This window comes from Pelodiscus sinensis, chromosome 6 (assembly GCF_052426305.1).
Source record: "Pelodiscus sinensis isolate ZL-2025 chromosome 6, ASM5242630v1, whole genome shotgun sequence".
Taxonomy (NCBI): Eukaryota; Metazoa; Chordata; order Testudines; family Trionychidae; genus Pelodiscus; species Pelodiscus sinensis.
Window position 1 is genome coordinate 63,346,564 of NC_143057.1, and position 25,357 is coordinate 63,371,920.

The 25,357-nt window shown below is 41.5% G+C and overlaps 1 protein-coding gene across 5 annotated transcripts in view; it reads left to right on the forward strand.

The window, feature by feature from the left end:
• The window catches only part of TMEM232 (transmembrane protein 232), a 155,385-nt gene that overhangs the window by 95,823 nt on the left and 34,205 nt on the right, over nucleotides 1–25,357 (forward strand). For all 5 annotated transcript variants that reach the window (XM_025190394.3, XM_075932031.2, XM_025190393.3 and 2 more), the window contains one exon: nucleotides 13,830–14,077. In XM_025190394.3, coding sequence (XP_025046179.2) covers nucleotides 13,830–14,077 — 248 coding nt within the window. The remainder of the gene's footprint in view (nucleotides 1–13,829; nucleotides 14,078–25,357) is intronic.

The following is a 25,357-nucleotide window of genomic DNA, read 5'->3' on the forward strand; positions in this document are numbered from 1 at the left end:
TTTTAAGTTACAATACAGCAAAGAATATGTTTTGGCTTCTAAATCCCTTAATATTTCAATTTAATTTTTATATAGCTTCCATGTTATTCGAACACTAAAAATAATGAATGACTTTCTCTTTCTGGTTTACTGGTCAGCAATTAGTTATTATTAGTGATCTTTACAATTCTGACAATGTTACTGATGCCTAGGCAGGAATAGGAGACTGCTATGCTGATTTTTGCTCAGATGGAAACAAAAGACTAAAGAATCATTGTGTTTTCTAAGGTCCAGTCCATCTTCCCTGACAGTATTAAAACTACCTTTGACCGCAACAGAACAGGATTGTTTATTATGTGAATTGAGTCCCCAGCTGAGATCAGGTCCCCATTGTACTATGTACAGTACAAAAACATAATAAGAGCTTACACTTCAAGTAGACAAGAGAAACAAAGGATGGAAGAAAGGGAGTATTATCCCCATTTTACAGATGTGGAACAGTGATACCAAGAGAGGGAACAACTTGCCCAACGTCACACAGAAGGGTCTGTGGAAGGGTCAAGAATTGACCCGAGGACTCTGAATCCCATTCAAATGCTTTTTTCACAAAACTACTTTAAAAACAATCCCAGACATCGGTGCTCATTAGACAGTATCTCTGAGTTGTGTAATATTTAAAAGGGGTACCAGGCAGGGTTACCTCTGATAGACATCATTGTTAACTCCATCCACTGAGCTTTTGAAAGTCACTCTACAGAGTTAATGGAGGAGGGAAATCAGGGAATTTGACAGGGTGCACAAGGAGCTAAAAACTCTTTTAAATGCCAATGCTGATATTTTATTTAACTTAATGAAAACAGATGCTTTCATTTTGTAACTTCTTAAACTGTCAGCTATATTTGGCTGTATCTCACAGCAGAAAATTCAACTGAAAGCAGTGTCTGTCAATATTTAGAGGTCTATCATGCCACATTTGCTCCACAATAGAAGTGGATAAAAAGATAACATCGCTGGGACTTAAGAATTTGGCAATTATTTTTTCAAGTGTGTTTTAGAGAAGATGAGTTCTTTGAATTCAGTTTCCATTTTTCATAAAATAGACACAGAATTACAGAAGTGGGACAAGTTACAGTTAAGACAGGTAAGGAAGATAAATTTGCTGAAAATGGTGCCCGCAGAAAAGTTAAATTATGTATTAAATTCTCAGCCCCATCCTATTATCTTAGGAAATTAGATAAGAATGTCTGATTTATTTAACTGGGATGAAAATAGGCCTAGGAGATTAAGAATTTAAATCTTCAATAGCCTAGAGAACACAAGGGGATTTGTCTGCATTTGCCTTTGCTCAATAGAATTAAGGCATGGAGTTTACCTTCGCCTGTACAAGTGCATGTGGAAGAGGGAAAGAATTCTCAGAGAAGCACAACTGGTGGTAGGTAGTATCACACACTGCAGCAATCCCCAATGATAAGGAGCATGACAAACTGGACTTGAGGCATGCCCAAGGTCCCTCCACATTAGCATTTGGCAGCAGGTGCAGGGAGGAGATAATGGTGTGGGGAGGGAGTATATACTATACCTTTCACCATGCGGAATATGGAACATTATCCAGCATACTTCCCCCAGCGTTCCAAGAGATCCTTTCAGCAAAAACTACAAAGCACTTCCATTCAGCTGCTACAGGTTCACCTACACACAGCACTCTCCCTGTGATCAGGATATAGAATGTGCCTGAAGCTAACTAATAGAGATCAAAAAGGTAAATTTGGTCTCTTCTTCTACTTCAGTTTCAGTGCACCAGATTACAAGATAAATGGTAATCTATTTAGCTTGAATGGCTTACCAGTATGTGTTCAGAAGATCTCCTGTGGACCATGACAGCATATGACATCTGTGCCTAAAGATGAATAATACAAACTTTATGAATTAAATTCAGCTAGGTTGTGAGCAGGTGCGACTTCTATTGAAATCAATGGGCAATCTTTGTGCTTACATTAATTTTTGTCCTTATAAGAAGAAAATAGTTTTTCTAGGAATATTTTCAAGCCTTGCCAGGAATCACAATAGGATTTCAGTTAGAAACTTTGAAAATTGAAACAATTCCCCTCACCCCAGATATAAATAGATACTAATGGTACCGCTGCACTGAAATGGATTTACATGTGTATTTTAAGGTTATTGTGAAATAATGAAAATTTTAACTTGCTAAAACAAAGTAACTGTTTGTAACCCTTTAAGAGTATATTTTCCTAAGACTTATGGTCTTCACATCCTTAAGCAGATTGCGGTATCAGCTTTTAAAATACTTGCATTGCTTCCAGGGTACAGTGGAATTGCTTTTTAGAATGTGGTAGATGCGCATTTGCCATACAAACTCACATCATGAAATCTACAAAATTCTCTACCACCACCAGTGCTAATAGGAAGGCAGCCATAGGCTCCTCTACAAAGGCTGTGGGCATTAAAACCAGAGGATCATCAAGAGGAGAAAGGAGAACCAAACAGCTCATAACTTCCTATTACCAAAGGGCATATCTCTGAATGTAAAATAAGAACTTCTGGAACTTTCCTTCAATCCCCAAACCAGTCTTTGATTTCCAAACCATTTGATAAAGACTCCTCACCCTGACACCTGCCCTCCACCCTACCGCAGGGCTTTCCCATTTCTTACATGTTCTCTCAGGAGCCTGCCCTCTTTCCCAGATACATACACAGACAATGTCAGAGTCTTGGATCTGTTTAGGCTGCTCTCCAGATCCACTCAGGGGACTTCTGCTGGGAGTGAGGTTGGCCAACTGACCTCTCACCTCTGCTGGGCAATGGCATAAAATGGTTGTACTGATAGTTTCTTATATTTTAAACAGAACGGTAGAGTTAATGCCTCCAAATGCACCATGGCATTGCAAAGTTCCTTGAGCTAACAGGGTCTCTTAGGAAAGTAAAGTAAAAGAGAGGTCATGTACTATGAATTTCATGTATAATTGAGCCAGAGAACCAGGTTCCCTTCCCAGCTTTCCACTAGGGTGATGTTAATTCACTTCTCTTGCTTCAGTTTCCCCATCTATAAAACAACGACAGTTCTACTGATCTCTGTTGTAAAACACTTTGCAATCTACTGATGAGAAGTCCATTATAGGAGGTAGGCACTACTATTATTTAAAAGAGGCAATCTAGTAGAATGCTGCTGAGAAGCTATAGGCTTCTGCTGTACAGTTGAAAAGTAGCAGGCTATGGGTAATACTCAGAAGCAGACACTGCGCTGTAGAAGGGACATAAACCAGATTATTGTTTTAAGAGAACAGATACACTAGGAAAAAGAACAGCAAGACAATCCTGTTTCTCCCTAAAAATTTGTTTCACATGTATAATATGTTTTATTGTGATTTTCTTTAAATAAGAAACACATTGGACATGAATGTTCATGTTTACATCAAATATTATTCAAGTTATATTTAATAGATACATTTTTTAAAGTTATATTTTTAAAAAACCACACAGAAACTCAGTTCAGATAATTTAGTGAAAGACCTGATCCTACATCCATTGCTAGTAAGGACAAAACTCACTTTATTCAATGGCTGCAAGATGAATTCAAACTGAAACAGGTACAAAGAAGGGCCACTAGGATGATCCGAGGAATGGAAAACCTGTCTTATGAAAGGAGACTCAAGAAGCTTGGTTTGTTTACCTTAACCAAAAGGCTGAGGGGGGACATGATTGCTCTTTTTAAATATATTAGAGGGATAAATACCAGGGACGGTGAGGAATTATTTAAGTTTAATACCAATGTGGACACAAGAACAAATGGATATAAGCTGGCTAGTAGGAAGTTTAGACTTGAGATTAGACGAAGGTTTCTAACCATTAGAGGAGTGAGGTTCTGTAACAGCCTTCCAAGGGAAGTAGTGGGGACAAAAGATCTATCTGGTTTCAAGATTAAACTAGATGGGTTTATGAAGAGGATGGTTTGATGAGATAACATGATCTTGGTAACTAATTGACCATTCATTATCAGTAGGAAATAGGTCAATGGAGGGATGATAGGAGTTACTATAGAGAACTTTCTGGGTGTCTGGCTGATGAGTCTTGCCCACATGCTCAGGGTTTAGCTGATCACCAAATTTGGGGTCGGGAAGGAATTTTCCTCCAGGGTAGATTGGCAGAGGCCCTGGAGGTTTTTCGCCTTCCTCTGTAGCATGGGGTACAGATCACAGCTGGAGGATTCTCTGCATCTTGGGGTCTTCAAAGTATTTGAAGGCTTCAATATCTGACATATAGGTGAGAGGATTATTCTAGGAGGGGTGGGTGAGATTTTGTGGCCTGCACTGTGCAGGGGGTCAGACTAGATGATCATAACGGTCCCTTCTGACCTTAAAGTCTAAGTCTATGAGTAAGATCAAGCCTTAAATAATTGTCCAGTGGTAGCGTGTTAGCGCAAATATTGTCACATCTGTATTTTTCAACAAGCAGCTGTTGAGTTTAGAGGGGTAAATAAATCCATAAATAACTTTGATTACATAATTAGTCAGAATTTTATTGTTGGAGTCATGTATGGACTATTTTAGCACAATGCTATTGTGTTACATTAAGTTGTACGCCATACTATACTGTATAGTATAGCATTTAATTTGACTCATCTGCAATTCAGTCTGTATTACAGAGTTGAAGTTTTAGATTAAATGTAGTTTTCAGGTGGAAAGAAACTGCAATAAAAGTACTTGGACTATTAGTTCTTCCAAATGATTAATAGCAGGACTTGCTTGGAACATAGGCTTTGATTTCCTCTGTTTAATTGTAGCCTTAAGTGAAATAGGGTTTTGATTTAAGAAAATGTAGACTTGGGTACAGAAAATTTTAAATTTCTGTAACAAAATTTCCCACAATAATGATTCATTTCATTTACATTCAGACGAGTTAAGGGTTAATATGTGGGGAAAAAGAAAACTGTAGCAGCCAAGTTCTACTTTTAAAACTGGAAAAAAAAATTCTAATGCATTTCCTTATTTTGAATAATATACGTAAGAAGTGGAGGAGGGGGATCTCCAAGTAGAGCAGATTTCCCTTCCTCTCACTGTGACCAGGTACCCCTCTCCAGACAGGTTCCAACTATGGGTGGCTTCAACTGTTACAAGCAGGAGCTGGGGTGCAACATGTTCTTGGGGGGAGGGGAGTGCTCACCTCTAATGGCCTGTCACTGGTGGAAAGATGCAACCGTGGCTCTGCATCAGGCACATTGACTCAGTCTGTAGGGGCCACTGCCAGCGGGTTCCATTGGCCACAGTTCCTTGTCCTGGCCACTGAGCTGGCTGGGAACCATGGAGTCAGTTCTTGGGGCAAGAAGGACAGGGGAGGGGAGGACAGAGGCAAAGTGTGGAGCTGCCTCCACAGATTTCAAATGTTACCATGGACACGTGTGCATGTATGGACATGTTGCTGACCCATGTTTATCATCTTTCTCTTTATAACAATCTTTCACATAATTGAAGACTTTCATCAGTTTTCCCCCACCTCTAGTCTCTCCAAAATAAACAAACTCAGTTTTTTCAATCTTCCCTCAGGCTACGTCTAGACTGCAGGCTTTTTGTGCAAGAAGCTTTTGTCGGAAGAGAGTGTTCACATTGAAAAAGAGCATCAAAAAAGCGATGCACTTTTGTGAAAGAGAGCGTCCAGACTGCCTGGATGCTTTCTCGCAAGTAAGCAGTGATTGCTATGGACAGAATGGCCACCAGGGCACCAGTGCTTTTTCCTCTTCCCTCTTCTTGCGCAAAACCCCCCTCTTCTCTGTCCACATACGCCTTTTTGCACAAGAGCTCTTGCGCAAAAAGGCATTCTTCCTCATACAGGATTACCAATTGCACAAAACCCCCTCTGATCATTCGATTTACTTGCACAAAAAATGCACTTGAGGTGTGGATGCGCCGCGAGTTTTTCCAAAAAACCAGCCGTTTTTCCGCAAAAACTATGTAGTATAGACATAGTCTCAGAAGTCATGTTTCCAGATTTTTAATTTTTGTTGCTCTCCTCTGTACTTTCTCTAATTTGTTCAAATCTTTCCCAGAGTGTGATGCCCAGAATGGGGGACACTACTCCAGTTATGGCCTCACCAGTCTTGAGAAGGCTGGAAGAATTATTTACCATGTCTTGCTTACAATCCTCCTGCTAATGCATCCCAGAATTATCTTTTCTCTTTGCACAACAGCATTCTGCTCTTGACTTGTAGTTTGTGATCCATTGTAAACCCCACATTCTTTGCTGCAGTACTCCTTCCCAGGCAGTCATTTCCCATGTTGTGTTCGTGCAATTGATTACTCCTTCCTAAGTGTCATATTCCGGATTTGGAATTTCACCCGGTTTAATTCAGATAATTTCTCTGGTTTGTCAAGATCATTTTGAATTTTGATGCTGTCCTCAAAAGTGCTTGCAACCCCTCTTACTTCAGTATCATCTCAGTATCATCTGCATACTTTATAAATTTGTTTTCTCTACTATTATCCACTTCAGTTATGAAGATATTGAATAGAAATGGACCCATGTCAGAACCCTGAGGGATCCCACTTGGGATGCCCTTCCAGCTTGATTGTAAACCATTGATAACTATCCTCCATATGCCACACAAATACAGCCCGGCTCCCTGGCATTGTGATTCAAAGGGAGCAATCATGCCAAGAAACCAAAAGGGATACTGGTTCAGAGATGATGCAGAGTCACTTGGTCATAGTGTGGATGGCCCTGATCACCTGAATGTATCCAGGTGTGGGAATCCACAGCTTTTCCCATGAAGAAGCAAATGCTCCTCCTCCTCCTCCTCACACAACCATGAGATATATTTTATTGCAGGAGGAAAATGCTCATAGACTTCTGGAGAGGTGATCTGGGCCAAAATGCCTACATACCGCATAGCAATGGTGAGTGTGTTTTCTTTGCTTGAGAGAATACTCTGTTCAAGCTGGCAAGGTAATGAAGTTGGTTGCAGAGGCAAAAGCAATTTCACAAGTTCATGGAAGGTGAAAGAGCTGGACACACAACTGCTTAACTTAGTGCACTGAATGCACTTCTCGAGTGCTCCTGAACTTCCACTCAGCAGGGCTGAGTTCAATGGCTTAATGGATCCTTGCCCCTCAGCATGCTGAAGTATACATCTTTACCAGACATTTCAGCATGAAATAATTTTTCAGCGGTCTCTCCACCGCAACCATGTTCAAAAGGCTGAAAACTGCTTTAATTTCAAGAGCAAGGAGAGACAGGTCCTGAAATTGTTACCTCAAGTAATTAGATTTTGCAGATATTAAGCTATGCTAATAACATTTCAGAGTTACTTTGATTAATGTGGCAGAAGATTTTTCCCCCAGATTACTCTGGTGTTCTATTTTATACCATTTTCCTCCCTTTCTCTTTTATAGCTGATGCTTCTGATTTCTTTCTACCAGAAACAGCAGCCTAAAGAACATACTGAGTAGTACTATAGTCCCACATAATGCTAGAAAACTGTGGGAGCAAATAACCCTCTTGCTGATGGTTTATTCCTATCAGTTCTTAAGAGAACAAAAATGGTGCTCTTTTTAAGGGCTGTCATCTACCCTTCCTTTCTTGGGATTAGGATTGTGCAACCCTTATTCGGTGGTCAGTACTTAGTCACATGAGTAGCCTCTTAAAATAGTGGTATAAGGGGCAATCACCCAGAGATGCTATCCAGAGATGCTATCTCAGAACAATTAGATGCAGGCTGCACTTTCCTGTAGTTAGGGCCGGCAGAGCTCATTTGCATTATTTAGTGCGAGGACTGTGGAATAGTCCTGTGGATGCAAAAGGCAGCAATGCCTAGGGGGAGCTTGCATGACAGCAGTGTAACTACGGATCCTGGGCAGCAGTCCTCACTCCATTTGGGAGTCTGGGTGTGATAAGCATATCCAGAGGGGTAAGGATGAAGGAGGAATACAAAGGCAACAGCAAGTGTCTCAGAGGGATTGTACTAGGACCTCCATGGCATCTAGCACTGGGATGAGGAATCTTTTTTGGGTCGGGGCCTTAGGTTCCTCACCCCAATCTAGAGAATCATTCTGTCCGTTGCAGTGAGGCAAATCCACTCCCTCAAGCATCTCACTTCTCAAAGTGCAGCCTGGCTGGTTGTATCTGACACACACGTGGACTGTGTCCTCAATCTGACCAATGCCATGGTTCATACTCCAGCTTTAGATTTTACTTTTCCTGCTGTAGTATCCAACAATGCTGGATGGCAGTACTCCAGCAGGTCCAGAGGTGGTGTAGTTTTTGGGCAGTACTCCAGCAGGTCCAGAGGTGATGTGATCCTTTTGTGCCTTTTTTTCCCCTACCAACAATTCCAGGCAGGACAGTCCAGGGGACAGCAATGCAGAAGTAATCCTTTTTGCTCTCAGCAGGCAGTGTATGCCAGGTTATGCAGATGTGGAGGAATGTGAAAGGGATTTGTGTAGTCAACCTTATTTCTTGCAGAGATGATTTGTTACCATTTAACTGTCCCTGTGACTGTACCCTAATTGACCCCAGCGGTGCCCCTCCAACAGTGAGGGCACTGACTCTCATTAGGAGGTGTAACACCAGGCTGCAGCCAGTAAAAAAGCTTAACTAGTTCAATGAGCAGCTCCTGTACCCCCCCCCCCCAGCATGTAGCCTTGTTAATACTAATGCCAAACAAACAAATGGCTGCCTACTGGCTTGGAGTGGGTGCACACATGTACTGAGACTAGCATAGTTGATCACAGTAAGGCAGTTGACGTGAAGCTGTCACCTGCTGTAGTCACTCAGGCCATGTTTACACTAAGAAAGTATTTCAAAATTATTAAATTTGATTTAATAACTCCCAATTTAACAAATTAGAACTAGAATGTCCACAGCCTTGAAACTAGTCTGAGGCAGGTTCCGTTAATGTGAATGTGCTGCCTCGGACTTGGAGCCCCAGGAAGCACTGGGGAGTAATAAGTTTGAATTACTCTAGGGAGTAATTATTCCAAAATAGTGGTACCAGAGCTTCCATACTACCGCTATTTTGAAATAACTATGTCAGAATTAGTGTTACTCCTGAAGAAAAGCAGGAGTACAGATTTCGAATTCCATGGCCCATTATTTCAAAATAATGCGCTTGGTAGTGTGGGCTTTCTGCTTATAAAATCGACCTTGGAGGAGGAGGGTTATTTAGAAATAAACTCCTAATGTAGACCGGAGCTTAGAAGTGCAGTTTCTGTTGCACACTTCTGGGGCTACACTAGCCCTTTGGGACGCAGTGATGTCCTTTTAAAATTATCTGCTGGATAATTTGCAAAGCCATGCTTCTATTATCCCCATGTGGCAAGTGCAACCCACTTGTGTCTCAGGTACTTGTTATTATGAGTCGAAGTGGCTGATTTAGCAGAGCACCCCTTTTGAAAAATTCACCTTCCCGTAGGGTGCACGTGAGATTACAGATCTGAGCACACCAGATGTGTCCAACCTTAGCAATGCTTCTCAAACTTCCAGATTTGTTCCAGTGAAATCGGCATCATGCTACGGGTGTGCATTTGCTAACAAGACTTAAATATGTGCATTGGAACTCACAGTCCAGAAATAAATGCAGATATTTACAGAGAAGCAGAAACAGAAGTCTAAGTGCTGAGACCTTCACCTGGCAAATCAGTAATCCTGACTAAAATGTGAACCTAATGTATGAGAGGAAAATACAAAATTGCCATATACACACACTAGCATAATAAGCAAATGTTAATTGATGTGCTTTGATTGTGATAGTTCCTGGGAGATTTGCAATGAGCAGGGCTTTACTGTACAGGCAATTCTGAGGCATATGCTGGCACATCTAGGAAGAGTCATCATGTCTAAGTACTTTCTACCATCTGCTATAAAAACTGAAATACTGAAAGGTTTTTTTTCTTCTTTTTCTCTCTGACGCCTCATATATACAACTGACTTTATTCTTGCCATTTATGCCATATTAATATTTTGTGTAGCCCTCTTTTATAAAAGCTTGACTTGTATATGTTTTATGCCACTGAATTACATGATAGCAATGGGTATAGAAAGAACAAAAGATAAATAACTTTCTAGAATGACAGAGCCAGCCTCATGGATTCATTGCCATATAGCCCCCTTTTGTGTTGTAGGAAATTGTTGTTTACTGAAATAGATGTCAGTCATTTAAAGTTTTTCATTTTTAGGCTGCCTTACAAAGTCGGAGGCCTCCATCCTTCACTGTGTGTGATAGTTACTGGATGCAACTTTGGGCAGGGCAGTTGTGGGTTCCCTTACTTCTCTTGCCACTTGGGGGCACTATGCTCCTTGGCATAGATCAGGAAAGCCCCCACTTGCTCTAGACCAGGGGTCTCCAAACTTTTCAGCCTGAGGGCCGCATTAACTATCAAACAGCAGTTCGGGGGCCAACTACACACTTGAGGTCCAAATAAAAAACAATCAAAACATGGATGTTGTTTTTAATTATTTATTTAATATTATTTTATTCAGTTATTATTTAATAACACATTGATACACATTGATACACATTGAATAAATAATGAAACTGAAAGTATCTTGCACACAATATCGCTCAAAAAACCTGATTATGCGAACTAATTTTGTCGCAATAATAGCTGCAAATGACCCGAAACAATTTTTAAAAATTCTTATGATTTCTTAAGTTAAACTTACCTGAATATAGTGTGCAAATATATCCACTTATGGTAGAGAGATTGTTGCTTTTAATGTTTCCTCTTCAGAATATTCGCCTGCGAATCCGTTTCTCCCGGAAGGGGGGGGGGGGGCTTTTCCCCCTGCTCTCCCCTTCCTCTGCACGCTGTCCTCCCCTCCTGCTTGCCACCGCTCACTCCTTCCCCCCCCTGGGCGGAAGGGGTCACCTTTTTAAAGTTCCCGCCGGGGTTCACGTTCCCCCGCACGTCGCCGGGCGGGCGTTACCACCACCGCCCATCCTGCCCCCTGATTGGCCGGCTGCCCTGTCAGTCTGGGCGGGGGAACGCCGCCCGTGCTAACCCCCGCCCCCTGCGCCGTTTGCCGCCGCGCGGCCGCTTGTCAGCGGAGCGGCCCGCTTCTCCTGCCCCGGCGCGGCGTGAGTACACGCCGCACACCCCTGACAGGGCCCCCCCCCCGCGGCAAGAAGGGCCCGTTCGGCGGCGCCCCAGGGACGGGCGGGGGTCGCCTCGTCACACCGGCATGCGGAAGAAGGCGGGGCCAGACAAAAAGGTCTCCACGGGCCGGATGAGAGGGCCTCGCGGGCCGCATCCGGCCCGCGGGCCGTAGTTTGGAGACCCCTGCTCTAGACTAACCATGCAGTGGCTTCAAAAAGCCATCCACGTTGATGGAAAAAAGCTGTATTCTAGTAATGCCCCATTTCCCCTTCCAACCCAATAACCATCCCATTTCCGCTTTGGTGGAGGCTACTGTGAGGATGGCACAGAAAGTGGCTTCACCACTGTGGACATCCTAATGGTGGAAGACGATTCAGTGCTTTCTAGTGCCTTCACCCCACAGCCGTGGCACACACAAAAATGGCTTGGAGCAGAGAATTATGGCCACTGACATTTCTAAACTAGTTTATAACACTCTTCAGCAACTCGCTTTCTCAGCATAAAGTGCAACACTTATGGGTTCTGAGGAGAGGTCTCTTATGCCAGAAAGCAGGTTGTTGTAACTGTACAGGCCTTTCAGAAGGGGTAACAGAGTTTAGTAGGGGCTCCATAAAGGACTTGGAAAAACTACCAAGGTGAACAAAAATAATTGTTTTGGTTTTAAAAATTGAAAATCAGCCTTTTACAATTTAATTTGTTGTGCAGAAATCACCTTCAGGGAAAGGGTGAGTCACTGGCAGAGAGACTAACATAATATGTTGACCCTAACGCAAGAGGTTGCATATTAGTTCCTTTATGAACATGGGGGAAAATCTACAGCAGCTCTGTTTGCCACAGGCTGAAAACCAGAGGCGTACTTACTTTTTTCATATACCCAAAAGAAATAGAAGGTGTAACTGAGAGTAAACACATTCTCTATTCACTGGGGAAAGCCAGCTCCTGTACAATTGTTACATGTTCACAGTTTTTCTATTGGGGAAAGACAAGGGGTCATAAAGTGTCAAAAATATTGAAGTGCTATAGTATTTTCCCCATTTCTATGTTAAAGACATCCAAGACAATTTTAATAGACATTTGTGCATAGACAAATCTGATGAGAAATTGTATGCTGAGTTTCTGCAAAGAATGAATTTTTACTACTCAGTTATAGATGCTTGGGGAAAATAAAAACAAAACTAGGATTTATAATGGAAATGCTGGCAGCCATAACTGTGTAGTGACACTAGCAGAAGCTGCTATAAAAATTTTAAAAGGTTTACAAACTGAAGTAATATGAAGCAGCAAGTTGTACCATTACTTTCTTAATTGATCAAATGTACCTACATAATGATATTAATAAATATTACCTAAACATCAGATTTCAGTAATGCTAAGAAGTATGATTGACATTGAAAAAAAAGCTTTCTTTATTCCATCTGTTTACCATTGCAAGGCTTGGAAGGCATAAAAATGAAGTAAAAGGCCTGTACCAAGATTTATAACATTCAGTAAATAGTTAGTCATTGGTATTTTAGAACAAAATAGACAGCACACAATGTCCTATTTACTTTCAAGAAAGAGCAATTGTGAACATAAAGTAACTGATTATAACATTGTATGACATTTTGAAGCTAACAGCTCCAATGGTTATAAGCAGATTCTGACAGAGAAAAATCTGCCTTATGGGCATCTCTAAGTTAAAACATCTTCCGAGAAAAAAAGTAATTAAAAACAGTAAAGGACATTATCAAAACAAGATAACAGGAACAGAAACATGATACTAGTAGGTCATGGGTTTTACTATTAAAGTATAAAAAAGTAAGAAAAACATATTGTTGTCCCCTTTCCCAAATGTCAAATTTGTATGCAGTGTTGTTGTAGTCATGGCAGTCCTAGCATATTACAGAGACAAAGTGAGTGAGGTAATATCTTTTATTGGACCAATTTCTGTTGGCAAGAGACACAAGCTGGGCCAATAAAAGATATTACCTCACCCACCTTCTCTCTGTTCAGAGTTTGTAATTTATCTCTAGTAGAGCTAATATTCTTCTGGATTGAGGGACAGTCTCAGATATTCAATCAAAACAGTACATAGGCGCACACACAATGTCCAATTTAAATGAGGGACAAAGTTCAAAGTTTCTGAAACTGAGCAAATGTATTTTTCATGTGCTTCTATCTGCATATATAAAACTAAATTACACGTTTGTGTCATATACTCAAATTCTGGTATCCCATGTGTGCACAAAATTGCCTGTTTTCATGCTCTTGGGGGGTGGGTATGCAAAACTGTAATATGTAATTACAGGACACATTTCAAACTGTGTCCCTAAAAGTTTGCAGAATGCCTGTCTGTAAGATTGGAGAGTTATTCAAAATACCTTCACAAGGCTCTGTAAAAAGATCTTTAATCAAATGAAAAATTAGAAAGGTAAAATTTAAATTGGTAAAGTATTTGCTTATTAAAACTGAGAAGTACCTATTGAGGTTTCCATAGAACAAAAATGAAGTTTTTATTTGGATCATTTTGTTCAATAAATGTAATCAAATAATCTATAGTGTACTTTTAAAATTTCCTTTAACTCACCCTACATGCTGACTCAGAGGAGAAGCACTGAATCAAAGTGAGCCATGGAAAACAGAAAAACACTATGTACCTTATTTATAATTCTCTCTGTAGATGAATTATATCCCAGATCATTTTTGCCATTACCTTGTTTCAGGCAGCTTATTGTGGTAGGTTTAATTTAGTTTTTCTTCATTCAACAGGCTGAGGCAAATGGTCCAGCAAATCCTTTTATTAGTTCAAGTGCAAATGCTCCATCATCTCCCAGGACCTTAATCTCCTGCCAGTATGTGGGCTGGAGAGTGGCCAGTGCACTCTCCCAGGTCTACTTACCTCCCACCGGACCCAACATCCCTCTGCCAAGCAAATCTAAACAGAAGGTATCTCCTGTGAAATATCAGTACTCAGAACAACGTGATGTGGAGAAAAGAACTGCACGCCCTTCTCTAAGGTATTTGTTTCCTACACATAAACTCTGTCACTGCCCCTTTGCCCATTCCATCTGTTCTTCTGGTTTTAAGGGATAAATACAGGTCCCAAGTTAATGACATTTATATGTAATATGTTTACAACACTCCCTACTCCTCTGAATTCAGCATCTGAAAAAGTTCAGCAAAATATGTTTGGAGTAAAATTAGTGTGGATCATATCCAATGTTTATGCTGAAAGATATGTATGTGTTGCAAGTATTCGCTTAGCTGTGTATATCATCTCAGCCTGGGACATTATCAGTTTAAGAATAAAGTCTTTAAAAAAAGGAAATATTATGCACACCCTGAATCATAAAATTAAGGATTTTCTGAATTTAATCTGTCTCTAGTGATATAGCAACCTAGTTTTTAGGAAGATATCCAATAAGCAAAGTAAAACAAGACCACTCAGGACTGTACACTGGTTTAAATGAACTTTATGCCCCAGTCCTGTCATCCTGCCACATATGAAAGTTAACTCCAAGGATCTCAAATTATATTAGTAAACATGCATTTTATTTGAAAAGGCTAGTATGAAATGTCTAACTTTCCACCACCAATTAAAAAGATGCAAAGTATGGGCAAAATATCAATATGTTACTACTAATCCTGGAACAAAAAGCGAGTTGCACTACCATATTTGCAACTGAAATGTTTGATGTTAATTTTTGAATGTGAAAAGACTGCAGGGGCCCTAAGAATTTCAGCTAAGCCTTATGCATATGAGGCTTTTTTGGTCTTGCATGCAATTTGGATCTTAATTCCTCTTCTGCCCCAAGTAATGTGATTTTCAGTGCATATTTATACTGGATAAATAGGTATGAGATTACCAAATCTCAGTGCACAATTTCATGTAGAAATGGCAAAGTGAGGTTGAGGGGAGGAGAGAACAAAACATGTTTAGAGGTCAGCTTGAAGATTTGACCCTATATTATCACTATCTGTGTCATCATAATGGTCCTAACTTGTTTGTGCTGTACAGATTTTCTTCTGTGCCATACTCCATTTCTCAATTTATCTTTTAATTGCTAATAGTGTATTAGGTTAGTTAATATTTGTATAGCCGCTTGAAGGTGAAATGCATTACATAATTGCTATTATTATGTAATTAAGAAGTCACTTTCACTTAGTAAGACTTAGTGTTAAAATAGAAAGCATGTCCGAGGTCAGTATGAAACATCACTTTCTGACTTGAAGGAATTAAATATCTACACAACTTCACTTCAGACTAGCATGGTAAAGGTCATACTCTAATATGACTAAAGGCTGTTTTAAAAAAACAATGTTCTTTCAGCTACAAATAATCCTGACAAGCTCTGCTTTTTGAAGGATGGTAAATTCTTAGAAACCAACGCATAGCAATGGGTGAAAATACCCTCAGATGAGACAGCTACATATAAACATGCTACAGCTCCTGGCAATAAATAAAGCATGACTCTTTCCACATGTATCAAAGGCAAAATGTGTCAGATCTGAATTGAAGTATGACTGCTGTCTGTTGCCTAAACAAGGAGTATCATCCAGAAATGTTTGATGCTAGTTTTTGAAGCTATGCACTGAAGATCCAGAAAATAATTTATAATCTTTACAGTAATTCATGTTCTGAAAGCAAAATATAACTGGGTAGACTCACTGAGTAGAGACAAGTGTGTGGGACTGGATTTTCAGACCCTCATGATCTAGATTCGTGGTGCTAAAGCCAATAATTTCTCTAGTAAAAGTGCTTGAACCTTTCCTTTGAAACCTGAAACTGTGTGATGCTCAACATGTACAAGTTAAATTAGGCTTTAGTCAACGGACCTCTTCAACTCCTCAATCATCTGCTCATTTTGGCACCCTCAGCTACCACCTCTCTTAACTCAAGCAAATGGGTCTCAGAGTTGCTCTGAGCTGTATCTGTCTGTGACATCCCTCCCCCCTCCAAGGACCTTACAGGCATTCAGGGATCACTGGAGCACAGTGATGCTCTGGCTTTATGCCCCTTGTCTCTTAGCCATGCACTGACATATCCCCTCCATCTGGCACAGGGGTGGGCAAAAGCCACTCAACGGGTTGGATCCAGCCCACACAGCTGTTCCAGGCTCTGCCTCCTAGCACATTTCCAGGTGGATGAAGCTATGTGAGCCCTTTCAACTGCTTCTATTTAAAGGGCTCGCGCCTTCCCCGTTGCCTGGCAGGGCACTTCTAGCAGTTGAAAGGGCTTGTACATCTCCAGCTCCCCATCAATGCGCTAGCGGCGCCGGAGCTGCAAGCCCTTTTAACTGTTTCTATTTAAAGGGCTCTCCCAAGTCCTTTAAATAGAAGCAGTTAAAAGTGTTCACAGCTCCTGCCATGCTGCTAGCACATTCCCTGGGAACCATGCACGAGCACTTTTAACTGCTTCTGTTTAAAGGGCTTGTGCCTTTTCCGCAGCTGCCAGGCAACGTGTTGCCTGACAGGCATGGGGAAGGCATGAGACCTTTAAATAGAAGCAGTTGAAAGGGCTTGCAAGTCCCAGCTCCCTGGCAACATGCTAGCCACACCGGAGCTGCGAGCCCTTTTCACAGTTTCTATTTAAAGGGCTCATGCCTCTCAGGCAGCTGCATTACCTGGCAGCCGCCTGGCAGGCACAAGCCCTTTAAAGTGAAGCAATTGAAAGAGCTTGCAACTCTGGACCCATGATAGCTCGCTGTCTGCGAGCCAGGGACATGTGAGCCCTTTCAACTGTTTCTAGTTAAAGGGCTTGCGCCTTCCATCCCAGGCTCCACCCCTTTCTTCCGTGGCACGCCCCCTTCTGGGGTGGCCCGTAACCACTTCAAAAATTATTGAAGTGGCCTCTGCTCAAAAATTATTGCACACTCCTGATCTGGTACCAGGGTGGCCAGTTTCCCCTGGGATGGAGACGGCGCCGGTATTAGAAAAGCAGGATAAAGGATGTCCTGAAGGTAGGGAGGTAGGATGGGTTCTGGACTGGCCTAGTGGATAGGACATTTGCCTGGGGATTGCAGGGTGAAGGGCTCAAGTCCCATCTCCATCTGTGTCTCTTGTCATGCCCTCCCTGCTCATCCTGGAAGCAACCAGACTTCCCTTTAGGCCTTGAGAATCCCCTTGTAGCCAGTGATGCTGCAGCAATGTAAAGGAGCATGGGGCAAGAGAAGTGAATGGAACTGTACCACTTGAAAATCTGATCCAATATTCTTCATATAATAAGAACTCCATGTCTAGCTCAGTACAACTAACCAACAGATTTAAAAACATTCTTCACTTCAGCTGCTTCAAAACACCACGCATGGGAGAACTCAAGGGAAAGGAAATTACTTCTGTGAAATGAGAGGGGACTGCAGCACTTTATGGCCTGTGACCTGCTTCTTAGAGAAGTGAAAGGCACATAACTGGTTTAAAAAACAAACAAACAAAAAACAAACCAGCCCCCACACTGAGTCATGGCATAGCAGCAAGGCTCTGCCAAAAAAAAGTGGTACATTCAGATACATCCCACATACTGCAGAATGCTAGAAACCTAATTGTCAAGTTACTACATACAATGGAAAATCAAGTATCTGAGAACCAGTTTAAGCTCCCTTATCTTTAGTCACCCAGCTCTGGTGTAAGGAAGCAGCAGTTAACTACTCTGCCATACCCCCACTTCCTTGTCATCCCAGCCCTTCCCCACACCAGTGCACACCTACTTCTATCTCCTTATACAGGAGCCAGATTCACCAGCCTGCCATCAGTGGGGAGTTTCTCTGTGAAGAAAGAAATCTCCATTAGCTTCCTCTGGCCCCTTTGCCCTGTTTACACAGCGTACAGTGACATTAGCAGGCCAGGCCCGTTATTACTTCTATTCTCAAGCTGCCCAATGTTCATCTAGAAACCAGAGGGAAGGTATAGTGTCAGTTGCGATTACATAAGAACAGCCATACTGGGTCAGAGCAAAGATCCTTCTATCCCAGTATCCTGTTTTCTGACAGTGGCTAATGCCAGGTGCCCCAGAGGGAATGAACACAACATGTAATTATCAAGTGATCCATCCTGTTATCCATTTTCAGCCCTGACAAACAGAGGCTAGGGACAGAGTGTCTGTCTAGATAGTGGTGGTGTGGCTGCAGTCTTCTTAATCACTTTAGATCTTATTTTGCACAGTTGCCACCCGAGAATCTAAAAAAAAAAACCAGTGACAGTGCTATTTTCATCTAGGGTTATCCCTGTTGTTCCTCCTCAGCACAGGCCTGCTCACTGAGCTTTGTAACTTGTAACTTTGGGCTAAACTCCTACCATGCACTATGCATAGAGCAACATTTGAAAAGGACCCAAACACATAAAGCTACTCATCTTGAGTGCAGCAAACATTTAAGGGCATTATACCAGCCCTCAGTGATCTGCACTAAGTATTCAGTACCTGGTGCAAGTGTCAGTTAAAACCCAAAGTGATCTGTGACCCAGCTATCTGAGAGACCATTTCTGCCCCAATATTGCATTCTGGGAGTAAGGGTCTGCCAGATCACTCTTACAGCCAGTTCTAGTCACAGTAGTCTCAGAGACCTACTCAGGCTGGCAGTCCATCTGAAGCTGTGTTTGGCAAGCGGCAGGGTACAGCACAAGCTCTTTGTTTAGCCAGACTTGTCACTGAACTTGATAATAAGGTATGTGGTTTGTTTACAAGCAGGTGTGCTGTTAGCCTGTTGATTGACTATTGAGTGCTTTTACTGATGTATAGCACTGAGTTGCTTTAGAGACAGGTGACACTATAGATTTCTAAACAAATAAATAAGTATGTTGTGTAGCTGCTCTGAGCCTTTAATTCCAGTCAAAGGTTATTTATTGCATAACACTCTTCTCAGTTACCATGCTGGCCTGTGTTAGCTGTGATAAGGAATGCATTCAGAATTTAACAGCCAAAAGGAGGTATATGGTAGTCAAAAAAGGAGCAGTTCGGGGCACATAGTTATAATTTAAATACAGCTTGCATTTGCTAAAACTTAAGTACAGAAACACTAGAGCCAAATGTATGCACATCCCTCTGCTGCCCCCACCCCTACCAATCAGTACAAAAATAGCAGGATCTGGTGCTAGTTCTGCTGACCTGACAATGTGCAGAAATGTGTGTATTTTTATAGTCATTTGTTTTTCCAAACAAGAGACAAAATCGTGCCAGCAGTGGATACTAATTTTGACAGACTGCCTCAGTGTGTTAGCATCTGCAAAATAGTATTTAAAGAAGTCAGATGGAAAAGGTTTAGTACAAACAGTTTTCCTTTCTGGCCAAGCAATAATAGACTTGCTCCATTTTTTAGCTGTTTCCACAGTGAATGCCTTTGGAAACACAGCTATGAGAGACTGATATACTTGGCTTCATTCATCCCTGCTGGCATAAGGAGGTAAAATTTGCTTATCCCTACTGGCAGGAGAGTAGGCTATGTGTGCCTCTGGAGCCCTGCTGGTGGAGGCTGACCTAAAAGAAGTTGAATCAATGGGCCATGCCCCTTTACATCCAATACCTCTAATTGGTTGTAGATTCATACACCCTGAAGCCAGAAGGGATCATAATCATCATCTAGTCTGACCTGCACATTACAGGATCCAGAACCTCAGCCATCCCCTCCTGTAGTAGGCCTGTAACCTCTGGCTGATTTAAGTTCTCAAATCTCAATTTTAAAAGTCTTTTAATTACAGAGATTCCACCATTTACTCAAGTTCAAAACCAGCAACTGACCATTGCCCCACACTGCAGAGAAAGATGACTCCTTCCACCGTGTCTCTGCCAATCTGAGCTCAAGGAAAAATCCTTCCCAATCACAAATATGGTGATCAGTTAGACCCTGAGCATGTAGGCGAGGCCCACCAGTCAGAAACCTAAGAGAGAATTCTGCATCGCTCACAGTCTTCTCCATCTAATGTTCCATCTCTGGCTTTGAGATACTAGCTACTAGCTGTTGCAGATGGGCCATATGCCATTGTAGGAATTTACATACCACCCCCTCCATGACTTCTCAAACTCAGTATTAAAACAAATTAGGATATTTGCTCCCACTCCTCCCCTTGGAGCACTGTTCCACAACTTCACTTCTCTGATGACTAGAAACCTTAGGTTTGGAATCAGGCAAAAATGTATTGACGGCCAGTTGATATCAATTTGTTCTTGTGCCAGCATTGGCCCTTTAAATAATTCCTCTTCCTCCATGGTATTTATCCTTCTGATGTCTTTATAGAAAACAATCGTATCTTCCCTCATCCTTTATTTTGTTAAGCTAAATAAATCAACCTCCTTAAGTCTCCTCTCATAAGGCAGCTTCTCCATTCCTCTCATTATCAGAGTAGTCCTTCTCTGCAACATTCCAGTTGAATTAATCTTTCATAAATATCTGCCTAGCATGCCTTACACACACAACTCCAGCAGAGGATTCATAGCTCTGAATCCTGAGTAGGGTTAGGCACCCAAATTCCTCTGGGAGCAGAATTTAGGCCACACATTTCTCCTTAGCATTTCCTAGGACATACTTCTCTCCTCAGTTAGTTTAGGTAGCTCTCTGCACAGCTTACTGGCTTCTGTGAAGCCTACTTTTAGGCACTCAGTCACCCCATGTATTGCATAAGTCAAGGACTAATTGTAGTTTAGTTCTACTAAGCAGCAGGGTTCCCTAAGAATGAGGTGCTACAATCAGCAGGGGCGGATATAGGGCAGGGCGAACAGGGCGGCCGCCCCGGGCCCTGTGCTTAAAAAAGCCCTGTGCATGCGCCGTGGCGCCACCGCACATGTGCATGACGTCACGGCACATGCGCCGTGGCAAAGGGGGGCCCCGTGGAGTTATGCTGCCCGGGGCCCCGCAAAACAGCCATCTGCCCCTGACAATCAGAGTGTTGTTATTAATGGTTTATAGTCATGCTGGAAGGGCATAACAAGTGGGGATTTGCAGGGGTCTGTTTTGGGACTGGTTCTGTCCAATAGCTTCATTAATGATTTAGATAATGGCATAGAGAATACACTTATAAATTTTGCCAATGATATCAAGCTGGGAGGGGTTGCAAGTGCTTTGAAAGATAGGGTCATAATACTAAATGATCTGACAAACTTGAGAAATGATCTGAGGTAAACAGGAAAAAGTTTAATAAAGACAAATGCGAAATACGCCAGTTAGGAAAGAACAATCAGTTTCACACATACAGAATGGGAAGTGATTGTCTAGGAAGGAGTAATACTACAGAAAAGGATCTAGGGGTCATAACGGGCCACAAGCTAAAGATGAGTCAACAGTGTGACGCTGTTACAAAAAAAGCAAACATGATTCTGGGATGCATTAACAGGCGTATTGTGAGCAAGACATGAGAAGTAATTCTTCCCCTCGACTTTGCACTGATTAGGCCACAATTGGAGTAGTGTCCAGTTCTGGGCACTGCAATTCAAGAAAGATATGGAGAAATTGGAGTAGGTCCAGAGAAGAGCAACAAAAATGATAAAATGTCTAGTAAATATGACCTATGAAGGAAGACTGAAAAAATTGGGCTTGTTTAGTTTAGAAAAGAGAACACTGAGAGGGGATGTGATAGCAGTTTTCAAGTACCTAAAATGGTATTAGAAGGAGAGGAGAGAAAAATGGTTCTTCTTGAGCTCTGATGATAGGACAAGAAGCAATGGGCTTAAATAGCAGCAAGGAAGGTTTAGTTGGACATTAGGAAAAAAATTCTTACTGTCAGGGTGATTAAAAGCTTAAATAAATTGCATAGGGAGGTTGTAGAATCTCCATTATTGAAGATATTTAAGAGCAGGTTACACAAACATCTGTGCGAGATGATCTAGCTTGGACCTGCCGTGAGGATGGACGACCTCTAGAAGTCCTGTCCAGATCAAGTATTTGTAATTCTATACCATTCCAATGCCCAAATCTCTTTGGGGATCTAGCTCTACAGGCTAGATTTTGTTCTGTCAAAACAAAAACAAATATACTCGACAATTACATTGCATACAAAATATTGTCCAAAATTCTTCAGGATCTTTTCCCATAGCAGCAGAAAAATGTACATGCCAGTGAATTAATTGCAATTCCATGGATGCAAGTGTGAGCAGAATTTGGTCCACTATCTATTCCACTTTAACATTCTTAACTTGCTGAGTTCTCTGCTTATTCTGTCCAACAAAATGGACAAAATCCTTTTACTTTCTCACCTTGAAATTGTAGTATCACTTTAATGTACTTATCCCAACGGCATACCCACATTGTCTTTTTCTGGCTGAAATGTGCTATATATTACAGCCTGTTCTTTCATTCCAACCCCCAATTACTTGTCTTCTTTCAATATTTCCCTACAGTGATTCAGGTCTTCCTCCTCTCATCCACTACTTTGTTCCTTAAAAGAGTAGAGCTGCATCAGCATTAACCTAACCACATATCTTTAATAATTTGTCATATTCATTTATCTTCCTGAGCAGCTTCCACATCCCTCTGTAACTGTGCCACTGCAATTTAAGATTAGTAATTGTTAAACATCCATCATATATAAAATGAATTGTCTCTACACACTTTGCTGTTAACCAGAACACAGTAGCTGTCATTGCCCCCCTTTTCTTTTTGTTCAGTTAAAAAATATTCAAACAAAGGGGCAAAGCCATTGCTAACATTAAGAAACCCACACAGACTGCAATACTAGACTGATAAGGAGAATTCCTCCCACCCAAGTTATTTTATTGGCTTTATGTGGTGATAAACTCCATATATTCTCATTTTTCTTAGCTGCCCTACTTCTAGGCATGAATGTGCATGTAAAATATTCTAAGCAGTCAAGCAGTTCAACAAGTTGTCCATTAGTCTAATGTCAATAATATAGAGACAAACTCAGTGAAAATGTATCATACAACAAATGCCTCATGTGTGGAATTGTTTTTCAGCATATCCTCCTTGGCTCTGTTTTTTCACTGAGGCTTATTATAAGCAATACATTCAGTCTGGTACATGACACATATGACACAGCCATCCTAACAGTGTGTCACTTCAAAAGAAAAAAAAACAAAAACCCCATACCACATTAACAGGCTAGTCATCTTGAACTCAGTGAGAGTTCCTCACACAGTAAGGGCACATCTATATTTAGTGCAAGATCAATGCTCCAGAGGTCAATCTTCTAACATTCAATTAGCAGGTGTGGTAGAGATCTGTAAATTGAACACTGAGGGCAGCCCCCGCCAGTGTCCAGTACTCCTCCTTTTTCAAGGAGTAAGTGTTTCTACTGTGTGGATGCCGCCAAGGCTAGGCTTAAGGTAAGCCTTAAGCCTACCATAAGCCTTAAGCTTGTTCTGGTATAGAGCAGGCCTAAGATACTACTTAGCATTAGTAAAGATGGCAGAATCTGGCCCCTGGAAATCAGTCAGTTGTCCTTGAAAGCATTTTAATTAGTATTGTGGGTGGAGATTGTGAGAGGAAGCTTTAACAGGACTAGAGTAAGTAGTATTGTCAGTTCTTCCATTTCCAGTTCTGAATGTGATCACACTCGACTGTATTTTAATGTTGTAATTAATTATTCTCATCGCCAACAGGCCAATCATTCTGAGCATTGTAAAGAGGTTGCGTTTAACAAGACCAGTTGTCATTTTAATTGGTGCTGACAGCCACATAACAGTGCTTAGTGTCAAAAAAGGAAAATCGGTAATAGAGTATTACAGTGAGGACAAACTGGATAAAAAGTCAGAATGGAAGTGAGAGATGTAGTCAGACACACATAGCAGGATTGTGGCTCATGTGCATTGTGCCAAAGTATCTCCTTGCTTTTACAACTGTAATAATTTAGCCTGGTATGTGTCTCAGTTTCCTGACTCCCTGGTTCTACTCCCATCTTTCAGGGCATTGCCAATCACTACCCACATTCGCTCTGCCACATGAGAGTTTAATGCTATATTTCACCACCATGAAGAATGTTTCTCCTCATGTGGGTTTTCAGATTATTATACGGAATAGCCCATCTACAGTCAAAAAGACAGACAAGCTTCTCTCGCTCACCAACAGCCGTAGGTTCCAAAAGAGATATTGTTTCACCCACCTTGCTTCTAACACCCAGGCTGTGTCCAGACTCAGGGGTTTTTTCGGGAAAAGTAGCCTTTTTCCGAAAAAACTTCCCCTGCATCCAGACTCAAGCCGCGTTCTTTCGAAATTAAATTGAAAGAACGCGGCTTTTCTTTCGATGGCGGTAAACCTCATTTCACGAGGAAGAACGCCTTCTTTCGAAAGTTCCTCTTTCGAAAGAAGGCGTTCTTCAATGTAAATAGGGCTCCTTCAAAAGAGAACATCCAGACTCACTGGATGCTTTCTTTCGAAAAAGCAAGCCGCTTTTTCGAAAGTTCAACGTGCAGTCTAGACGCTCTCTTTGGAAAGAGGCTTGCAGTCTAGACATAGCCCCAGGGACCAATGTGGATACAACACCACTGCATACAACAATTACAACTCCTTTAAAATGATTTACCTAGAGATGGCATGAAATATTTATATAAGAGGATACAGTGATGGGCCTGAGGGAGCTCTTAGGGCCCCTTGTTAGAATTCTGCACACAAGCTGAAGGCAATTATCCCAGCCTGTGCTGCAGCTCACCTCCTCTCTAGCTAAGCATCCCTGGGGCTCATAAAAATTTTTGAGCAGCAATATTTTTGCTTTTGGAATGGACCATGTTGCACAGATTTGCAATAACATGTTTAGTTCTGGCCCTTCCCAGCCTCCACAAGGTCTTCACGCTACTCAGTCTGCCTTACACAAGATACGAATGTTATGCAACACTTATCAAGGAATTTTAAACCTCTGCCCATCACCAGTTTCTGAGCACCTTCCATGTAAAAGCCTCAAAAGCAATAGTGAATTCCATTGAGTCTCTGGTCCTTTTCTTTTTCTGGAGTTAAAATCTCTGCTTGGGGATAATGTTTTTGTTTAAAAACAACAACAAAGCAGCCCCTCCCTGTATACTTAGCATTTTGTGATAAGGAAAATGCAATACTGTATAACCTTTCCAGGAGATTATATAAATTTGTTAGGCAGATGGCGGTCAACAGCTTCCTTGTCTGCTCTGAGGGTTTTGTTCTGTTTAACAAATGATGGTCCCTGCATCATTTACACCCTGCTACATGACTCTGGGGAAACACAGCTGTGAGAGCTCAATTGGGCATCCCTGAAGGACAATTATTACAAAGCATGGTTCATCAGACTCTTACTAGAGGGGATCAGATCTAGTCTTGGGTATGTGTGCACACACAAATCCATGGATTTCAGCAAAAGGTTGCAATATGGAATGGAAAATAAAGTTTGGATCA